This window comes from Carcharodon carcharias, chromosome 25 (assembly GCF_017639515.1).
Source record: "Carcharodon carcharias isolate sCarCar2 chromosome 25, sCarCar2.pri, whole genome shotgun sequence".
NCBI lineage: Eukaryota > Metazoa > Chordata > Chondrichthyes > Lamniformes > Lamnidae > Carcharodon > Carcharodon carcharias.
The window spans coordinates 100,536-115,045 of NC_054491.1; the positions used below are offsets into that span (position 1 = coordinate 100,536).

The window sequence follows — 14,510 nt, forward strand, 5'->3', positions numbered from 1 at the left end:
ATCCTTTGAATGCGGAGGCTGGTGGGGTGATAATTGAGGACAAGGGGGACCCTATCATGTTTCTGGGAGGGAGAAGAAGGCATTAGGGCGGATGCGCGGGAGATGGGCCGGACACGGTTGAGGGCCCTGTCAACGACCATGGGTGGAAAACCTCGATTAAGGAAGAAGGAGGACATGTCAGAGGAACTGTTTTTGAAAGTGGCATCATCGGAACAGATGCGACGGAGGCGAAGGAACTGAGAGAATGGGATAGAGTCCTTACAGGAAGTGGGGTGTGAGGAGCTGTAGTCGAGGTAGCTGTGGGAGTCGGTAGGCTTGTAATGGATATTGGTGGACAGTCTATCACCAGAAATTGAGACAGAGAGGTCAAGGAAGGGAAGGGAAGTGTCAGAGATGGACCATTTAAAATGATGGAGGGGTGGAATTTGGAAGCAAAATTAATAAATTTTTCCAGGTCCCGACGAGAGCATGAAGCAGCACCAAAGTAATCATTGATGTACCGGAGAAAGAGTTGTGGGAGGGGGCCGGAGTAGGACTGGAACAAGGAATGTTCCACATACCCCATAAAGAGACAGGCATAGCTGGGGCCCATGCGGGTGCCCATAGCCACACCATTTATTTGGAGGAAGTGAGAGGAGTTGAAGGAGAAATTGTTCAGTGTGAGAACAAGTTTAGCCAAATGGAGGAGAGTAGTGGTGGATGGGGATTGTTCGGGCCTCTGTTCGAGGAAGAAGCTAAAGGCCCTCAGACCATCCTGGTGGGGGATGGAGGTGTAGGGGGTTTGGACATCCATGGTGAAGAGGAGGCGGTTGGGGCCAGGGAACTGGAAATTGTTGATATGATGTAGGGTGTCAGAGGAATCACGGATGTAGGTGGGAAGGAACTGGACAAGGGGAGAGAGAATGGAGTCAAGATAGCAAGAACAGGCTGACACGATCCGTCTGCCGGGACAGTTCTGTTTGTGGATTTTGGGTAGGAGGTAGAAGCGGGCCGTCCGAGGTTGGGAGACTATCAGATTGGAAGCTGTGGAAGAAAGGTCTCCAGAGGAGATGAGGTCAGTAACAATCCTGGAAACAATGGCTTGATGTTCAGTGGTGGGGTCATGGTCCAGGGAGAGGTAGGAGCAAGTGTCTGCGAGTTGACGCTCAGCATCTGCGAGGTAGAGGTCAGTGCGCCAGACAACAACAGCAGCACTCTTGTCAGCAGGTTTGATGACAATGTCAGGGTTGGATCTGAGAGAACGGAGTGCAGTAAGTTCAAAGAAAGACAGGTTAGAGATAAATGGGAACACCACATTTGGTGGAAGTTTCCCTACAAGCCACACATCACTCTGGCTTGGAAATAAATTGCCATCCCTTCACTGTCACTGGGTCAAAATCCTGGAACTCCGTCCCTAACAGCACTGTGGGTGTACCTACACCATATGGACTGCAGCGGTTCAAGAAGGCAGCTCACCACCACCTTCTCAAGGGTAATTAGGGATGGGCAATAAATGCTGGCCCAGCCAGCGAAGCCCACACCCCGTGAATGAATAAAAAAAAATTGCCCCCTACACTCGCTGCTTCATCATGCTGGCGCCATATTTAAAATGTAGCCACGTGCAAATCTCTCAGTGCTCTCAGCCCCCATCTGCTACAGAGAAGACATGGCCCCGAAAGGCAAGATGATTGTAGTCCTCTGGTTTGGAGACAAGCTCCTCAAGCACCTTTTGGATGCCATAGAGGCCCATGATGTCCTTTACCCCACTCCAGCTGCTGGAGGTACAGCAACATCACCAATCCAGCAAGGTAGCCTGTGGCAGCAGTGGGCAGCGCCATTAACCTGCAAAAAAAGGACAGCTCCCAGTTCCACAAGAGGATGAATGATCTTCTCCGATCCGCCGGTGTAAGGCACTCTTCTCATCTCTCTCAACTCACCCATTCACAAACCCATCACACATCCACAGGGATCTCACTCACTGCCAGTTCAAGGGACATCACCATTCACTCTCTCACACACACCTTCATTGTCCTCATCCCATCCATGGGACCACTCACCACCCTCACATACCAGGTATACTCTCATCTGCTTGCACTCTGTCCATCTGTATTCATGCAGGACAAGCTGGCACACAACAAGAGGGAGAGGTCGCAGAAAGGTAGAGGAATGCCCAACATCAAGGTCCTAACAGACTTGAAAGTAGAATCATCCAGCTGGCCGGCGAAGGTCTGGACCATTCCTGTGCTGATGGTGAAGTCAGCAATGCCCTACCAAGTGAGAATCCAGCTGTCAGTGATGTATCCTGTTCCACAGGCCACTGCCATGCACTAATTATCTCTCCTTGCTTTCACAGGCCCATCTGGGAAATGGCTGAGAGTGTCCATGACCCCGGGCCTCCAATCAAGCCCCGAAGACATTTTGGAAGAAGAATCTGAAGGTACCTGCATTGAAGACCAGTCACAGCGCTCACCCACACACTCCACCAGCGCAGAGACACACACCTCGGTGGGACATAGCTTTAGTATAGCCTCGGGCTCACAATCTGGTGAGCACATCGCACTCTCTGATCCACAGCAGGTGGCGACATGGACTTCCCTGGTTTCTGGCACACGGAGGACAGCTGGAGGCTAGAAATCTGCTGAGTACAAGTCAGATAACAAGCCTCTGGCCTCGATCATACCTCAGTTGCTGAAGCTGCAGAGGCAAGCTCGGGAACATCAAGAAGGGATGTCCACTGCACTCCTCAGATTGCAAAGTACAATGGAGGAGTCGCCTAGCTTCAGTCTGAGGTGATAGTGCCAGCATATCAACTCACTAAGGTCAACACTGTAGGATAATGGACTCTATAGAGACCTTCGCCCAGGACCTCCTCCTGTACTGCTGCGAGGGCTGAACTTAATCTTTGTCGCCATATTTGGCCTCCAACAGTGTCAACGCGAAAGGGGTGTGGGGCAGTTCAATCTCACCCCAGCTTACCCTTCACCACAATGAGTCAGCCAAGATCCCTTGGACGCCCATAGGGAGGAGGATCAGCAGGTGTAACCTCCCAAGACCATCCACCCAGGTGACTCTGGGAGTGTCTGGCCCATCCAAATCTCCTCTTCCTGTGACCTCAGCAGCTCCAGTTTCACAGGCTGAAGAGAGTGCCGCAGCAAGTTGGGAACCTCCTGGTTTTGGCCCACCAGAGGATGCCCATCAAGGTCATTTCAGACAAAGGGTAGCCGTCTGCAGGCTGCCTCCACCTCTGCTGTGGATGTCGGGGGAGCACCAATACATAGCACCTGCATTAAGAAGGTTAAGAAGATATGGTTGCACAGTGTGGGTACGGGTGTTAATCGCATGTACATAATGTTCTCTATTATAAATAAACCCACAATAATGTCTCCTTGCCTATGTCTCCTCGTTCTGATGAGCAGTGTTCGTGTCACTCAGATGTGAAACATTGGTTCCTGCACAAGATAAAGGCAGGTATCTCAGTCCAGGACCTTTTCCCTGTGTTTTGTGCAGCCTTCAGACTAAATTGATGGTCAGATTTCACACGCACTGGACACATTACTGATGCCTGCAGCTCAGTGGTGCTTGTCATTGCTGCAAGAATGTTGTGGGCAGGCATCATTGAGTTCTGTCATTCTCTCTGTGTGCTCTCAGCACCTTTGAGGTAGGATTAGTACCCCGTGCCCCCCCCACCCTCATCATCACTTCAGCATCTGTGACCAGTGATGCTGTGCTCCTGAAGGGGTCAGGTACTGAAGGCTGACAAAGGATCAGATGCATTTACAGTTTCACAGCTAGTACCGACCAGCGACAGCTTGCTGTGGCTCTTCAGCAGCATGTTCAGGTTCCCTAGCCGCTCCTCTTCCTAAGAGTGCTGTTCCTCCATCTGCCCAGCTAGATCCTCTGTTGCTCTCTTCTCTTTCGTCTTCACTCTCTCTAAGCCATGAGTCATACAGCTAGATCGCCAGGCTCCATGCTCCTGATGTGCTCCTGCAGGATGAAAGAGAGAGATGTGTGGGCTAATTGCATGTACTAAGAACCTCTCTTTAGTTATGTCTGAAGGCCCCTGAATGCATCCCAGAGAGTGCTGGTCACCACTTGGATGGCCAGAGGTTAGTGCACTACATGGCTGCTCAAGGCCCCACCCAACTCTGCCTTACTCCCCCTGACCAACTGGTGGCAGCTTCATTCACTTTACTGCAGGCTGTGCCCTCAGCTCAGGCGCAGGCATTCTCCTAACCCACACTGCAAGGCTGCACTATTAGCTGGAACCATGGGGGAGACTGTTCCAAACTGGAATGATGACATCGCAAAGGGCTGTGAGCACCTCCAACAGTCACTGCTCTGTGGCAGCTTTCAGAAGGAGATTGTACAACGCGCCCACTTATGCAATTGTTCTGCAGTCTACTAAAATTCTCATTAGCTTGCAGTCTGTGCTCAAGAGGTGAAAGGCTCTGGAGCATTTGGTGGCTCTTTCATGCCTCTGCGTTGCTTGAGTGAGCACATAAGCTAGAGGCCTGACTCCAAGCATGTCAATGCGGCTGCATCTGAACTGTCTCAGCTGCAGAGGAATGGTCACTTTATAAAAGGTTTCATTAATGCGTGGCCACTCTCCTCCCCGCCCCCCCCCCCCACACTCTGCACGTGCTTATGCACCAACATCAACTGCAGTGCAGACCTCCTGATCCAAACAGATTCCATGGATTTCACAAATCCCCACCCAGACATTTTTCACATTGTGAGCCAACCAATCTCACTGAAACATTGCCTTCTCATGAGGGTTTCCAATCTCCACTTTTGAGGATCTCATCTTGGAATTCTTTCCAGAAGTCGCTCCCACTCAGACACCTTCAACAATGGCCCACCTCTAGGGTTTCAATCTCGCCTTCCAAAATTCCTTTCTCCTGGATCTCTGAGTACACTCAAGCTATACCTTCCAAGCCCAGTTTCAGACCTTCGCCATGCCAAGCAGAGCGCCACTTCTCCAAGTGGTACCTTTGACCCAACGGCCCGCAGCATGAAGTCACCAACCTTCGGCTGCCTCCCCGGATCTTCAGGGCTTCTCTCGTGCCCACTTCACTCAAAGTCTCTCCCTGCAGCCCTTTCTTAAAGTTGGAGCCAATTTCTCTGCCCCTTTCGTCTAACACAACTGAATGGGACCTATTCCTGTCTCCTGTCTTCATCCTTCACCTGGGACCACTTTTTGGGACCTCTCCCTGGTTTGGGACTTTCTCCCTGCCCCCATCCCATCTCCTGCTTCCCGTTGACACACTCACTAAGATGGCGCTTGACCTGCCTCTTTCTGCCATTTTCTCTTTTTCCCTTCAGCGCAGGGTCAGTCCCCGGCCTGAAGAACATAAAAGTAACTGAACTGCGCGTGTGCGGCCGGTTCCCGGCCAGTGCATCCGCGGGAGACCCAGGGTTTGTCAGGAACTGGAGTTCCCAACCTCCGGACTTCAAAATAAGGTAAGTTTGTGATTCATCACAACACAAACCCCTTCAACAAATAGAGGAACCATGCTTATGATCCAAGGTCTTGCAATGAGATTTTATTTTCAAATGTGTTTGGTGTAGAAATACTCATTAAACCAGAAATGAAGTAATAAAGCCACGATGAAATGCTACGTATTTAAATACATATTTCATAAAAGGATGTTTGTATCCTGATCTACTCTAAGTGGAGAAGTATGGATAAAGGTGAACTTGGCAACAGTGTTTCTTTTATTTGCAACACCATTTTACTCAAGCCACATTATTACAAAGGTAGGTTAGGTAATTCAAACCACCCAGCATCTAATTTACAACAGCTCTTAAAGCTGTGATACACCACTAAAATGTTGAAAGTTGCTATCTGTTATCTCTATATCTTATACACAACGTTCCTCGACCACAGAAGAATAAAATGAAGCTCTAGTACCTTACTCTAGTATCTTACATAACATTAATTTTCTTTTATTTCCATCTGTTCCAGCCCAAAAACCATGGACAGGAGTGCAAATTGCAACAGTGAGTTGGGTAGGTACATTGTTTATATCTATGTATTAAATATTGTAAGGGTGTATTTATCCTTAGAACTATGGAAATATCATGTAACTCTGCAAAGTCCATCTATTCAATTAAATGGATTATCTTTCAAAAAAATGTTGGAATGAGTAAAATAGTCCCATTTGTAAATATTGGTGTATTCCAGATGTTAGATGGACATTGTAACAAACCTCATGCATGTGTCGAAATAGCTATAAAATATAAGAGCTCACAGAGCATGGTAGATTTGTACTAAAATGCAAACTATTTAACCTTGGCAATGGAACCAGGGAAATGGTCTGTACTTGAAGGGCGGTAAATTTAAATCTAACCTGGGATAACATTGGCTGGAATTTTTTGGGCCTTTTGGCAATGGGCTGGGAAATGGGAGGATTGACAAAATGGCAGGGAGGTGTCTGGCATCTTCCCACCACCCTGCCATACTACCAGCAGTGGGGAAGTTGGCTATTTGATCCAATTAAGAGGAACTTCGCCTTTCTGCGGGCATTTTGCCCTCATTGGGAGTCCCATTGCTGCATAGAGACACCATCCAATGAAAGCTGGAGGTTTACCAAAAGGCTCCGGGGGGCTCTCTGTGGATATTTCATGGCCTAGAGAGGGGTATAACACCACCAATGCTCCATGACTAACCCCGAATTACTTGTGTCTGGCTGCCTGGCCCCTCACTTCCTCCTAACTACTTGAACTCTCTTCCACCAATTCTCTCCTAACCATTGAACTGTCTCTGCTTGCAGCTGCAGCTTCAGCAATTGCTCCCACTAGTGGTAGCAGTGTTGCGGCTGCTGAGCTGCAGGATCTCTGATTGGCCTGCTGGCAATATGCCACTCGTGTCTTGCCGCCTTCTGAAGAAGGGTCACTTCCCACTTTCATCCTGTTGGTGGGATTTCTGCTGTCCCAAGAAAATTCAGCCCAATATCAGCCAGTGCTAAATAAAGAATATGAACAATTTGACACGTCATGTAGTAAATGTAGTGTATTTGAGAAGGAAGAGGTGACTTTAGACCTATGATTTGTAAATCTCGCCATGTCTTCCTGGTGTCAGTTCTGAAACTGTTGTAGATTTATTGAGAGAGATTGATTGCTATGGTTAGTTAACAACGCCATTCTCATTTTATCAAGCAGTAAGAAGAACAGTAGAATGCAAATGAGATGGATCTTGGTCATTTTTCATTCAGCAATTCCTATATTGTTGTGATCGTGTTGGATGGTGATACATTACAACAAGTGAAGCATTGCTGAGGAGTCTATCCAACTGGTCATTTTGTATCTCCAACAATAGGTGTGCCACTTCACTTCAAGGAGTGTGGTGGGGATCGAATCTCCATAGCATTTGTTCTTACACTGGGTTATCAGCAAAGAGTAGAACAGAAGCTGCTGCTACCAAAATGTGAAATAAGTGAATTGCAAAGAATAACATATTTTGTATCTTGGAGATATGCAGAGATGACACTAGCTTGTTTATTTACAATGCTTCAAAATGTATGCTCCATGCTTACAGTTCTAACTTCTAGCAACTTCCACACTTTATTTACTTTCCTCTGAGTCCACACCCAAGCATAATCAATCAAACACAATTAGCGTCAATAGTAAACATAATTAAACACAAACAATTAAACATGACAGAAAGAATGGCACCACTGGCTGCTGTAATATATCTGTTTGCATGCCCCATTGATAGAGGATAGCAAGCTAGCTGCCTATCTGTTCACTTCCCTACCAAAGCATCTATGTCAAGCATGAGGAGCTAAAACGTGAAAATAATTTTCTTGAAATAGTGGTGAAAGTTTAATCTGCTGCAATGATAGTTCCTAATTCTGCTCCTTGACTTCTGTTGCATGTAACTTTGACCTTTAAGGATAATAGGAATTCAAATGGGATGATTTAAGCCATAAGAATTAATTTCAGCATCTTATTTTCTTTGCCAACTTGGCATGTGTGACACAATTGCATTGCAGTATTTACCTTGTTTAACCTCTTCATGTGTCTTCCATGTTAAGACTGCATATTAGCCTTGTCATAACTTGATACTCCCTTCTGAATTATGGCACTTCTTCCAGATTTCATCACAGATTACTGCGGTGTTCCACTTGAAGTTCACTGGTCTATAATCAACTGCCAAGCTCTTTGTATCTGATGCAAGCTTGTGAACTGCCCCTCTTCTACTGTATCAAAAAGTTCACTGTGCTTTTCAAATATGCCCCCAATTATGGATTTCATGTCCTGGTCAATAAACAGTTGTTCCTAAGTTTTTGTTGCATCGATGTAGAATTGTACTTTCTACACTTGACTGAATAAAATATTTGATGTTTACACTAGTTAAATGCCAATATCCCATGACAAGCATGAAAGGAACATTAAATTGTGTTTCATAATGGCTGGTTTTCTTTTAGTCTCACAAACTTGCTTTGTATTCCAAGAAGTCATTGCCAGAAAACTTGCAGTTGCCTGTGGTGTAGATTTGCAACCATTAAACCAATGAAACTAGAAAATTGATACTTTATACAGAAAATCAGGAAGTTAAATCCCCAAGTCTTTTGACAAAGCACCAACAGTAAGGGCTGAATCTTCCGGTCAGCGTGCAGGGGCGAATCCGACAAGCCGACGTGTAAAATGATGCATGATGACGTTGGGTGTGCGTCCCGATGTTATCGTTATGAATTGCTCCACCTTCAGCAGCCTTGACACTTAGGTCTGAAAATCCCTCCCTAAACCTCGGTGCCTCTCTGCCTCTCTTTCCCTCTTTGAGATGTCCCTACCTCGTTGACCAAACTTTTTGTCACCTGCCCGATTAACAGCTTATGCGACTCGGTGTCAAATGTTGCTTTGTAACGCTTCTATAAAGTGTCATGTTTTATTAGGTTAAAGGCACTATATAAATACAAGTTTTAGTTGTTGTTGATGATGTGGGTTATTAACAATCCATCTTTGAAGACAGCAACAGTGGAAAGTTTAGATTCTTATGGGCTTAAGCATTGAGCTGATTCACTATGCAGCAGATTGGCTGCATTTCTGCCCTAATTGCTCACATGCTAATTTTACCCAGCCCATTGGAGGATGTATTGATCTAAGGAGGGGCATTTCTTAGCTAAAAGACAGGGAAAGCTGATAGTTAGTCAGCTTGTACTGCTTCTACCCAGCTCCTTGTAACTAGCTGAAGAGCAACAATGACAGATAAATGGGACCATCTATCCTTCATGATTTTTAACATCTGAGAAACTGTCCATGACACAGATGAGTTTTTAAGAAGGGCAGTGAAAAAAATAAATTGGAAAGGGGAAAAATATTTTACATAGACTCTACAGAAAAGAAATAGGCCATTTAGCATAATAGGCTTGTGCCAGCATTTATATTCCACATGATTCTCCTTCCACTTCTGTTCATTTAACATATCAATGTATCAGTTTTGGAATTTATTCACTTTAATGTTTGCACACTCTGTTTCAATTTGCAGATACAATATATGCATTAGTCAGGAGAAATAATCTACCAAATAATCCAAAACATGCAACAGGTAAGATAAACTTCATCACCTTAAAATTCTTCCTATATTAATACCACAATGAATGTTTTATGAAGTTTTTTTTAATCTCCAAAAGCAGATTGTGTTATTGAATACAACAATATAGGAGAGGAAGATGAAGAAGTGTCTTATGCAGATATTGTCATTCATAATCCAAAGCGACAATACCACAATCAACAGCCCAAGGTATTGACATTATTCCAGTACAACCTTCCTTGTTCATTTACACTTGAAGTCCACAGTTCTGCATGGGACCAGAAATGAGTCAATGCCTTCTGAGGAGAGTTATACCCAATGAAGTATTGTGATTTTTTTTGCTGAATTAAAGTCCTTTCTTGTCAAAGACTGGTTTTTGAGGGAAGAATGGATTCATTGACTAGCAGTATCTCTTTATAATTGGGTCTGAAGTGAGGCAAAGTAATGTAATCAGAGAGAGAGGGAGACAGATTCTGTAAAATACAGAAAGTTGGCTTCATGTAGAATTAGAGAGAACACATAGAGGTGTATATGACCTATCAGTAGACAGTGAATGGCTCTGATAACATCTGGCACCTCAATTTCATTTGGAGAAGGGTGCTGCAGTAGTCTTACATCTCTTCCAGCACTGATTCAATGCTGATCTTGATCAGGACTTTACATCCATAAATATAATGAGATTTGTGTCCACTTGGTGCCCCTTCACAGTTGTACATCTGAAACTAGAAACTAAATACAGGGTCAGGGAGGAATTGAACCAATGACAAATCAACCAGTTTTTAAATTTAGTGCTCAAAGTGCATAAGTTTGGCACGAAAATTAAACCTTTCACCTGATATTCTGCTATTGTGAGATCTTAGTGTTTTGTTCCTTGTTATAACGATGTGTTTGCCTATTCCGATACAACATTGCAGTTTGGTTCATATGGCCATGTGATAGTGACACATCTAACCTGTCCAAACTAAGTTAATATGCTTTATTATATCAGTACAGAGCACAAAGATGCGATTCTTAATCATACTCCTTGGTATGGAGAAAATAATTCTACAATCTTTTCGAACAGTTCTTCCTATAGAATGAAAATTTGGTAACATCTATCATTATTTTGCCTTGGATGCTTTTAAACTTGGTCCTTGGCTTCAATGGAATTAAATGCTAGTGTCTTCAGACATGAGTGTCAACCTTTCAATAACTTTTTGTCCTGACACAACAGAACTCTCCATAATTATCTCAAATCTCATCTAGCCTAACATTTGAAATCTAACAATAAATAATAGCTCTGTACCCTGTGGCTACTGCAAAATTTATCTCCAACTTCCAGAATCGCTTTTAGGTTGGGTTGATTCTTTAGAGGGGAAAAAAAAACTTATTTAGTTTGAAACAAGACAAGATGGAAAATATAAACCCTTTTCAACATACGAGTGCTATATATTACAACATGTCACTTTCTACAGCTATGAAGTAACCCTTTCAGAGACCCAAGGCAAAAGTTTCCAATTCTAAGCACCATTGACAGGGCCATGGATGCAATGGCTGACTTACCAGAAAAATCAGAGATAAGAGTGGATGAAGTTTCTGTTGCATCCTGTTCTTCACAACTATATAAATTTGTTATCTTGCAATTTTTGGTTTAAGCCTATTACCAAAATTAATTCAAAATAGTGAGTATTGCTGAAAAAAGAGACATGCTGTCAAAGTTTCTGGTCTTGCACTCATCAGGACAAGAATGCCAAATTTCAAAGGGAACAACAATAATACTGCAAGAAAAGGGTTGCTGATTGATTGGCAAGTCGGCTCAAATTGGTTGAGACATTGCCAATCTGAGTTGACTTGCCAGCCAATCAACACCTCATTTCCTATGTAGTATAAATTGTTGTGCCTTTTGAAATTTGCCATTCTTGCATCTGTCCTGATGGGTGCAAGATGAAAAGCTTTGACAGCATGTATCTTTTTTCAGCAATACTCAAAATAATGAATGATTTGATCTCCATTTATTATAATTTGTGCAAAACTTATTCCTTCCTCCTTTAATTATACAAAAAACAATGAGTTTATAAGTTTCCAGGCCTGATAAGGTACCTAGAAACTGGGGGTGGAGAGGGAGAGTTTTTTTTACTCTTTTTGCTTCTGAGAATTCTGTAGACCACATCCAGGTCATACATTGGATTGTTGTTGTAGGGAAACTCACAGCAAAACACTTTAAACAGGTGGGAATAGGAATACAATATGGCTCCATCTTTGAGGCAAAAGGTAAAATATCCAGCAGAATACTGTTTATCTGAAATAGAAACAGAAAATGTTGGAGACGTTCAGTTAATCAGGAAGCCTCTGTGGGGAAGGAATTATGATTAGCATTTCAGATCTTACCCTTTGGTTCTGGAAAAGGGTCATAGACCTGAAGAATTAACCCTTCGCTGCATTCTCTATACAGATGCTACCTGATCTGCAGAGTGTTTCCAACACTTTACAGTTTTATTCTACATACATCAGATGCTTTGTAAAAAGATTGAGTGTGTTTTCTTCATATATTTTTCACACTTGTTACAGCACCTCCCTGATGTAAAAGAGAAAAATACCAGGAATGACTTCAAATACATCCATAGTTCATCTCCTCACAAACACGTTGATGATACCTCTGAATACTCTGCAGTCCGAATTTCACGCCAGGATTTGAGAACTGCTTGACTGTACAACAGAAATTAGCTTTCTTCTATATTTGCAGCATGTATAACAAACTGCTCACCAGTCTTCACAAAAAAGACTTGCTGAAGTGAAGATGCTTTATTGATGGAACAAACATCTGCAAACTGAAGGACTGTGATGGAATGAACTAGAACTGAGCTGCAGGAGGGCGTGTGTCATTTCATAGCGTCTCCTACGATGCTGATAGGATCTTATCAGTCATTTTTATTAAGGTGCTGGAAATCCATAAAGGGTCAAAAATTTTGAAACATATGCCCCATCCCCCAAAATCTAATTTGTCTCTCCTTCTCCTACTAGGTGTAGCGTCATGGCGACATCTAGTTCCATTAGTACCTGCAGCTCTCTGGGTACCTCCACAAACTGTCCCTTTGTTTATGTGTAGCATAAGCTTTGAACTTATTTTTAAAATTAAAGGTCCCAGATTCAGCCTCTCAGAAGCCTGGCTGTCCAGCTGTGGAAAGCACCACAGTCAATTACCACATGTTCTCACTTATCATCCATGGATTTTACAGCTGGAGACACTGGATAACAGTAAGAAGTCAGGAACTTAGCTGGCTTTTCTGCCCAGATCATGGCCACTCATGGACAAGAGGACAAATGCAATGGTCACAAAATTGCCATCTGAACTGAGTTTTGCTAACTCAGAACAGGTCAAGGGTCAAAGTCTGAACAGTTTTCCTGCATGGTTCAGAATTACACTGCACTGTGTACTGAGCCATCAAAAGACTAATGAGAAATTGTAACATAACAAAAAGCTATTTCAGCAGTAGAATTCTAAGCATGTAACTAATAAAAAACTTTAAAAATTCAACATTTCACTGCTTGAATGTACAAAATTAAAGGTTTACAAAAAATGTTCATATTCACAGATGAAATAAAGAATATTTAATGGAAATTTTAATGCAAAATGTTAACGCAAAATGTTTTGCACAGGAAATTCAGCACCCAGGATTGCACGATATGAAAATGACAACCATTTATATTTTGCTCTATTTTTCATGCGAAGACAGAGTAGATTCTGTAATGCGGCCACAATTTAACACTTACAACATTCTTCTATTTGCAAAAACATGGTTTTATGTCAAAGTTTCTCTTTTACATATATGCAAAATCCAGGGGCAGGCAACTAACACACAAATATGTCATATTTCAAATAAAAAGTAGTTGCACTGAAAACAGTCAAAAATGCTCATGTAGTTTAGAATGAATTTAGCTGGTGCCCCACAGTGCTGAGTTATTATTTGCTGCAATTTGATAACATAACATGAGAATCTCTTGAGAATGTGTTTGGACAACTCTATGGACAATAACCAATAAAATCCAATCTTCAAAGCTTACAACAACCATTGTTGTCTTGTTTTTCTAAGTGTTTTGAACCTTATTGGGAGATGATAGCTGGAGAGACCTTCTGGGATCAGAGGGCATGAAGGGTTTGGGAACAATGGAGTTTTTGAGAGCAGGGCCCTATGTTCCTGGAATGTTGACGGTAGTCCGTGGATCATGAAACATTGGGCGGATGGGCTAGGGCTTGTGGGCATTGTGATGGAGAAGGCCCATATGGAAAGGAAAACCTGGGAGCATTGGGGTGGCAGTACTGCGGAGGAGAGGGGCCAAGGAAATTGACAAGCTGTATTTGGATTCTTTTGAACTTTCAGGCAACCACAATATGTTTGTGCCTGTCAGCTCCCTTAGCTAACCTCTTTGTGAATGATTTTGGATTGTCCCACAACTTACCACTAAATTGACTAGCTATTTACAAGCACTAAATACATTCTGTCTGTTTTTTTTATTAATTCTTTAATAAACATGATTCTCCTTCTAAAATATTCAGAAGTTCATTGTTTATGCAAAAGAACTGACCCCAAAATAGTTTGCCTCCTTCTCAGAAGGAAACTATTTTAATTGGAGTTGGGCTAAAATGAAGAGGAGAAGGAAGATATGGGCAGTCGCCAAGCAGGCAGTCATCCAATGATTCAGCATCATTTCCCAGTAAGGTTCAAAACACTTCGAAAAACAAACCTAAATTCTCCAACTCTCCCACTGAAGAAGAAAAACAGTCTCAATAAAACATCGACACAATAAACCATGGGCAAAATTTTTAGCTCAGCAGGTAGGTGTGCACCCAACTCGACCGAGCGTAAATGGATGTGCGATGATGTCGGGCGAGGGTCCCGAAGTCATCGCACACTCGTGATATTTCAATCGGCAGCACACCTGCCGACAATTAAAAGGCCTAGTAAGGCCATTAAAAAGTTAATTATAATAATTTTTTTGCTGTCCAGCAAACTTAGGC

The 14,510-nt window shown here is 43.2% G+C and overlaps 1 protein-coding gene across 2 annotated transcripts in view; it reads left to right on the forward strand.

Moving 5' to 3' along the window:
- The window catches only part of LOC121269657 (sialic acid-binding Ig-like lectin 12), a 74,886-nt gene extending 61,620 nt beyond the window's left edge, over positions 1 to 13,266 (forward strand). The window contains exons 7-10 of one of the 2 annotated variants that reach the window (XM_041174433.1): positions 5,945 to 5,988; positions 9,470 to 9,529; positions 9,615 to 9,724; positions 12,062 to 13,266. In XM_041174433.1, coding sequence (XP_041030367.1) covers positions 5,945 to 5,988; positions 9,470 to 9,529; positions 9,615 to 9,724; positions 12,062 to 12,199 — 352 coding nt within the window. In that variant the 3' untranslated portion in view covers positions 12,200 to 13,266. The remainder of the gene's footprint in view (positions 1 to 5,944; positions 5,989 to 9,469; positions 9,530 to 9,614; positions 9,725 to 12,061) is intronic. The other variant, XM_041174434.1, reaches the window with a different exon arrangement.
- Positions 13,267 to 14,510: the final 1,244 nt, after the last annotated feature.